At 32.2% G+C, this 7,488-nt stretch overlaps 1 protein-coding gene across 1 annotated transcript; it reads right to left on the bottom strand.

Annotated features, from left to right (window-relative positions):
- Positions 1-308: 308 nt before the first annotated feature.
- Positions 309-5,381, bottom strand: LOC115969145 (serine carboxypeptidase-like 17). Its single transcript, XM_031088715.1, has 14 exons — positions 4,980-5,381; positions 4,732-4,868; positions 3,761-3,837; positions 3,526-3,648; positions 3,077-3,179; positions 2,912-2,949; positions 2,706-2,807; positions 2,395-2,475; positions 2,122-2,286; positions 1,956-2,027; positions 1,740-1,858; positions 922-1,035; positions 762-816; positions 309-652 (listed from the first exon to the last, which is right to left on the bottom strand). Exons 1-14 carry the CDS (start codon positions 5,111-5,113, stop codon positions 569-571), a joined length of 1,404 nt encoding a protein of 467 aa, XP_030944575.1. The 5' UTR covers positions 5,114-5,381; the 3' UTR covers positions 309-568.
- Between the last annotated feature and the right edge of the window lie 2,107 nt (positions 5,382-7,488).

The following is a 7,488-nucleotide window of genomic DNA, read 5'->3' as shown; positions in this document are numbered from 1 at the left end:
AAATATGGGCTAAAGGATATAGACCAAATATGTAGTTTACCCAAATATAAAAGAGAGAGCAGCAAACTGATGAGTAGGCGGTCGGAACCATAACCAGACTGATGGAGAAACTATAGATTATTTACAGAGACACAGTGTTTACAATTGAACTGAAATCAATTAAGTTTCAGAGAAGAATACAGAAGAGCCTGAAGAGCATATGTAAAATCACCAGAAATTAATGACTTAGTTCTTTTTCATTATGGTTCATTTTTATATCAAAAAGTTCATATACCGCATACAATACAGCAACACAAAACAAGGATTGCATTGTTGGAGACAATTGTCGCATCAACTTGAATTTCAATTATTAAACCACATATGAAAATTTTGCCAAAATTTAAGAAATAAAAAGATAAAGAAAAAAACTATAGAGGATAATAATGGATCCATATACCGCATACAATACAGCAACACAAAACAAGGATTGCATTGTTGGAGACAATTGTCGCATCAACTTGAATTTCAATTATTAAACTACATATGAAAATTTTGCCAAAATTTAAGAAATAAAAAGATAAAGAAAAAACTACAGAGGATAATAATGGATCCATCTGTCGAACATATCATAACATTCCCTGCGTTTATACTCTGGTGGCGAATGTCCAGATCCCTGCAAAAATTTAAAATAATAATAATAACAATAAGTTTTTATCTACAATTTATTTAATTGTTTGGACCAATGAAGTGAAAATTTGAGTTAAGAATTTTTTTTTCCTTGCCTTTAGAGTTGCATATGTCAAACGGTACCCATCATCTGTATATTTCCTGGTGTACCTAGATACATGATAATGTACATTATTAGACATATAAAACCATTGTAAACAACAAAAATATAGAAAGAAAAAAAAAATGCTAATATTTGATATTTTAAAAACTCACCCTGCAACTTGACCATCGACAAACCATGGTCGCCAATCAGTATCAATTGTTAGGTCAAGAGCAAGTATCCATTGTTCAATACCGATATGAGGAATAACCATGTCATGATCACCACTGCAGAGAGAGAGCAAAATTTTTATGGTCCATTTGGATTGAGAAAGAGGGAGGAGGAGTAAAGTAGAATGGAGTAGATTTAACACAAAATTAACTTATTTTTAGCGAGCACTACTCTACTCTCTTCCACTCTCCCTCCTTCCCCCTCCATCCAAACAAGCCATTAATTATTAGGCACATAGATTTGGTACAAATTTTATAATGCGAGTGATTGTTTTTTTTTTTTTTTTTTTTTTTTTTTTTTTTGTGACTGTACTTTTAAACCATACACAAGTTTCGTTAACTTTGCAAGTCCTACAACAAAAAACTATATTAATGTTCTATATTCGAAATCAGTAAGTCTTTTTTTTTTGTTTTTTTTGGAACAAGTCTTAGAGTCACAATTCATTTCACAAAATTTTTTACAATTAATGTGGTGGCAACTGGCATGGAAAGTCTTAAATTATTATTATTTTTTTTTTTTGGAGAAAGGGTATGGAAAGTCTTAAATGATAGACAATAAAGTAGTGTCAATAATAAACCCAAAGTCATAAATTATGAAAGATATTGTATATGTAGCTTTGATCTTTTGAAATATTTACCACCAAGTGTGTTAAATTATATAGTTCAGTTAATGCATTCTATTAAAAAAAATTTATGGTATAAGCTACAATCAGTAATTAATTCAAACAACTAGTTACAGTAGAAAAGTTCCAGATAGGAACCTGAACACCAAGACTTGCAAGCCTGAGGCGGTAAGATTTTTATGAACTGGGACAACATCATCTGTGTCAACTGTGTACTCAATGGTGACATTGCACCTAAAGAATTGTTTCACTGTTCCCTGTTGTCACAACACAAACTTAACGCATGAGATTTATTTGTTCAACCAATTAGAATGTCATTGCACCTAATAGTCTTATCATGAAGCATGTACCAACCGGTCGAACATGAAGAGCTTCTTGAACACTTTTATAATTTCCCCATATGTCAGAGAGCAAATAATCAAAATTCTGCCAAAATAAAGTGACAAATAATATTAGATGCACTATCATATGGTCTTGCATTTATAACAAGTGCAAGAGACAGTGAGAGAGAGGGATTTACTTTGCACCAAAAGTCACCGCTTCTAGTTGATGGAAGAATAATATTGTTTGATTTTTCTCTTAGTGATCTTCGAGCTCTTTCTTCTTTTGCCATTTCTTTTGCTTTCGGTGACAAGAAAGCACAAGCGGGTTCCAATATATTTTGATCACTTATTAGCTCTATGCACTGAGTATTCAAATTAAGGATCATTCATTTGTGCTACTCGGAGAATTAAAAAAAAAAAAAAAAAAAATTCTAAAGTTTTAGTACCAAAAAAACTGATAATCCACAAACCTGACTTATTGCTGATAGGGCCTCTGTACAGTTTGAATTGTCTGGATAAGCATAATTCCCATGGCAAGTATCTTTGGCTGTCTGAAATAGAAAGTAATAAACAACAACAAAGAAGAAAGAAAATTACTTGAGTCAAGACCTGAAAGGTAAAATATTCCCTTACATTTCTGTACATTCTCTATTTTACACAAATATTTACAATTAATAAACTGATGTACACATTTTTAAAAAGTGAAAAAAAAAATACTATTCACATTTATAACATAAAGTTGGATGTGAAAATATGAATGTGAGAGAATAAAAACCCTTACATCATACATGGCATCCGATATTAAAGCCATCCGGTGAGCAAATGTTATTTTTACGTCCGTTTCAAGATCTGTATTCGTATGAGGGCAACTAAGCACGAATCCCTGATATTATTAAGAAAATTATATTCATTGAAGTAACGAATTGAAAGGATAAGAAGAACAAAAAAAAAATGAAGTCATTCAAGTCCTAAGGTTAGATCATGTACTTTGAGATTCACAAAAGGCACAACTCCTGCTTCATTGCCTGAAAAAATCAATAAAGTTGAACCACGTTAATTATTTATGTGATTCAATAATGAGTTAACTATAGGCTTGGTTTCAATGAGTCAAAATTTATTGCATTTGGATGCTGGATTTTAAATGTAAGTTACCATTTATGATATTTTGAGCAAGAATTGGAGTAATTATTCCTGCATAGGAATCGCTTCCAAGAAAGACTGGATTGTTCACGAAACTTGGGTGTATGCTCAACCACTGCATCGTAGATCAAAATATATATATATATATATAAATAAACAAATATTGAGTAATAAAGTAATATAATACACAAGCTTTTCATTTAAAATCGTGAATTAAAGTCGCAAGTTCAGTTCATTTTGGCAGTGTATGGATCCACACATTTGAGTAACATGTTTTTCCCTTCATGAAAATCTACTAATATTCTAATTGACTTGCAGCCCAAAGTCACCTACCTCACCCTATCTCCCACCTACCCTTCCAAGTCTCTGTGTTGCAGGTTCGACATGAGAAATATTTTCATCCAAGCACAGAATAAGGAAATATATAGCATCTTCTAGATTAATTTAAAAATTACACTCACATTTCTTAGAAACTCATAGAGCTGTGTTGCATAAAGATAGTCTGTTGTGTCCCAAGCTTCTTGTGCTGTTGCATACGAAAAGCCAGCACCCACAGGTCCATCCAAGAATATTATGTTGGCAGTCTGAAAAGGCATTATCATTTATTATCAGGTATAATAACAAGGAAAAGATTGTATGAAAATTTTGACTACACAAACAAAAATTAAACAATGCAATGTATGCTATATTTTGTACCCTTGACCATGAGCTTGGTTCATATATCAATGTTGGTAAGCCCCCAGTATAATCAGTGATATTGAATTTTAATGGACCTACAGAAGATCATAAAAGTCATCAAGGTTAATTACAAGTTAGAACCATAACAAATCAAGGCCATTTGCTTACTTCTAGCATCGGACAAAGTACACATAAAACAAAGTGCATGGTGTTTGGAGACTTAATGAGTCAAATAGTAAATTTGGACTGTTTAAAAACTGCATCGATTACCTTTCTTTGTGTTTAAGTAATTATTCAATATTCTTGAATTATAGTTAGGTGGTACTCTTTTTCTATTACATGAAATTAAGGTAAATCTCATTATAAATTCAATTACTAGGACCCACGTTGCTATCCTATTGAGGGTACCTAATACTTTTTTATTCAATCTTTAGGAAAACAATTTAACCAGTAAAAGTATAATGATATAAGCACAATTATTTTCACGATATTTTCAACAACTTGCAATGGTAATAAGTTCGATTAAAACATCACTTTCAACCGAACTCATGATTTGACACTACTTATATGATACTAGGCCATGTCATTAGTTAGGAAAAAAAATTTGTGGCCTACTTAAGTAATGACTTTATCTTGATGGGCATACTTGAATTAGTATAGAAGGTCCCCAAGTAATTCCTGGAGAGTACCTACCCAACTATAAATCCAACTATTTTTTTGTTCTTTTCCCCCCCTCAAATGTGGGATTGGCACATGAGCTCATAAGTCTTAATTGACCTACAGAAAATCCATTATAAACCTAAATTTATACTTCACCTTGCACATGTATATATGTATGATCACTTGGCACTCTGTGTTATCCATGTTAATTGGCAAAGACAAGAACATAAATCCTAAAAGAATAGATTCACTGATCACTACATTAACCTCATTACTTAGAGTATGGCTATATTGAACAAGAAGAAGAAGACACAGAAAGAATGGCATACCAATCTGGTAAAGAAATCCATTTAAACCAGAACAACCAGGGCCTCCATTATAGTAGAGTAGAAGAGGATCAGCTCCCGGAAACCCTTCCGACTCAATGAAATAGTAGAAGAACACGACATCGCCCACAGTTATGTATCTGTATACAAAGCCCCATCAACATAATCACCAGTCAATTAATCCATACTAGGATTATTGTGAACGCTAGTAAGCTACATTATATACAAAAGCAAAGAAAAGTAACATATACCCAGTTTCAAGTTTAAATGGCAATTCGCCGGGGAAGCCGGGAAGAGTCTTGACAATCGACTGAGAGAATGCAGTGCCTGAGAGAAGCAGTAGAAGCATGCAACACAAGTATCCTGAACTTAGTTTCGTAGCCATTGTTAAGAGGCCTCTTGGTCTAGATGATCATCCCCCAGCTATAATATACAATAATTAGGCTTCACCTTACTAGTTCATTATCTCAGCTGCGTGTCCTTTGATAGTATTAGGCTTCAAATTTTAGGTATAGAAAGTTAGGAGAAACGATATTTGGGGGGGTGGGGTTTAGATGAAATGTTAGGTGAAATGTTGTCAGCTTCGAGTATGAATATATGTGCATATTTAAGTTTTCTTCAATGAACACATAGTACTTTATTTCAAACTGTCAATTAGGAATGTGTGTTGGAGTCCCTTCACCTATTGTCTAACATTTCATGTCACAGACAGTCTCAAAGATATGTTATAGAACTGGTCAGTTTGAACTTTTGGTGCACCTAATGTGGAAAGTCAACAGTATTCAAACTTGGACCACTAGAAATGCAAGCTCCAAAAAAAAAATGTATATATATGCTTAAGGACAAATACTCCAACATTTCAGATTTTCCTGTATTTTTAAAAATTATCTAAATCTCTTGCATGTTGCACACGTGACATAAACTTGAGTCCATTCCATTGTTTTTTTTTTTTTTTTTTGTTGGGTAAATCATTGTTTTTTGTTTTCTTATAGCTAAAGCGGTATTATATCTGTCATTCAGTACCATGGGAATCTAATCCATTGTTAGCAGGGACCGCTTGAGATATTTTGTGGCTTAAGGCGACAGTGTTCAATGGAGCTTTATATATATATATATATATATATATATATATATATATAATTTAATAAATCAATTAAGGTAATTTTCATTTATTTGTAAAAAAATTTTAAAACCTGATTTATCAAAAAATCTAAACCATTTTTTAGAGTATCATAATATTATATTAAAATACAGTAATATATATATATATATATATATTACTGTATTTTAACCACTACCAACGACTAAACAAATAAGCAAATTTACATTCAAAATCACCATTTAACAATAAAAATGAAAAGAAAATTTAGCTCTCTAGTCTTTCATTGTTCACATCACCCTAAAATTGTAGCAACATTCACCTAGCTAATGTGATGTAATAAAAGAGGAAAAGTACAAAAATAAAATAAAATAAAGCATTTTTTCTGTGCATAACGTGGGTCACTCATTGGCTGTGTGATAAGTTTAGAAAGATAAATATTAAAAATACTAAAACAAATAATGACTAGAAATAAAAGAGTGAGAGGGTGACACCTTGACAGTAAGTGAAGTTACTTTTTCAATATGTGGCTTTTGTTTTGTCTTCTACCACTATCACGAGAAAACAAAATTTTAGGAGAAAAAAGAAATAGAGTGAGAGCTTAACACAAATCTGAAAGGTTTTTTAGAGCCAAACTTAAAGGGAGAAAGATCAGAACCACAACAAATTTCAAGCTGCTACAGAGAATTTAAATGGAGAGAGAATGGCAAAGTTTCTAGCAATGAGTATAAAAGTCTAAGGTTTGAGATTAGTTTTTTTTGGGTCATTTGTTTTTAGTTTTTCTTTGTTGAGTTGTTGAGAGAGAGAAAGATTTTTTTGTATGTGTTTTGGGAGACTGAGTTTGTACATTCTAAATAATCTGCCACACAAAGATGGAATCGTCAAGGGCACAATTCACGAAAAGTTTTTTTTTTTTTTTTCCTTTGATATAGATTAGAGATTATCAGTTCTCCTGCATGGCCCACAATTTTTTTTTTTTTTATGGTTTTTCTTTGATAAAAAAATTATTTATATTCATTAATTAATATTTGGAGCATAATTAATACTTTTACATGTAAAGATATAATTTTATTGATTTAAATTTAGGGGCTTTATTTTATTTGGAGGCCTTAAGCAATTGCATTAATTACATCTAAGATAGAGCCGACCCTGATTGTTAGTGATTAGTATGAAGGAAAACTATTAAGTCTAGTATGATAAATTAAAATAATATATAAATATCTTTTTTTTTTTTTTTTGAAGCCGGAACCAAATGAATATCATTAATGAAGAATACTAGAATCCAAATACAGAGCATCAACTGCTGGTGGAGGATCCTCCTCTAACCATACAGTTTCATTATCAGATAATCTAGCAAATCTAGCCAAAGCATGAGCAACACCATTGGCACTACGCCTAACACAATTGACTGAAAAAGATCTAAAACTTGCAATCAAGCACCAAATATCTTCATAAATAAACCCAAGTCGAGCTAGATCTGGTTGAGCCTGTGCCACTGTCTTCAATACCCTTGTGTTGTCACCTTCCAAAATCACTTCCATAAACCCTGCATCTATAGCAAATTCAAGAGCTTTACGACAAGCCAGCACCTCCACCTCTTCACTATCCCTCACAGCCCTACCCTTAGTTGAAATAGCAGCCATCACTTCACCATTCCTATT

The sequence above is a fragment of the Quercus lobata genome, chromosome 11 (genome assembly GCF_001633185.2).
Source record: "Quercus lobata isolate SW786 chromosome 11, ValleyOak3.0 Primary Assembly, whole genome shotgun sequence".
NCBI lineage: Eukaryota > Viridiplantae > Streptophyta > Magnoliopsida > Fagales > Fagaceae > Quercus > Quercus lobata.
This window is presented reverse-complemented; position numbering and strand designations above follow the sequence as displayed.

Excerpts from the sequence above, each read along its gene's own strand:
- LOC115969145 (XM_031088715.1), bottom strand. The coding sequence starts at position 5,113 with ATGGCTACGAAACTAAGTTCAGGATACTTGTGTTGCATGCTTCTACTG. Across the intron at positions 3,649-3,760 it reads AACCAAGCTCATGGTCAAGG|ACTGCCAACATAATATTCTT; the intron begins GTACAAAATATA and ends ATGCCTTTTCAG. Across the intron at positions 653-761 it reads TGACATATGCAACTCTAAAG|GGATCTGGACATTCGCCACC; the intron begins GCAAGGAAAAAA and ends AAATTTTTGCAG.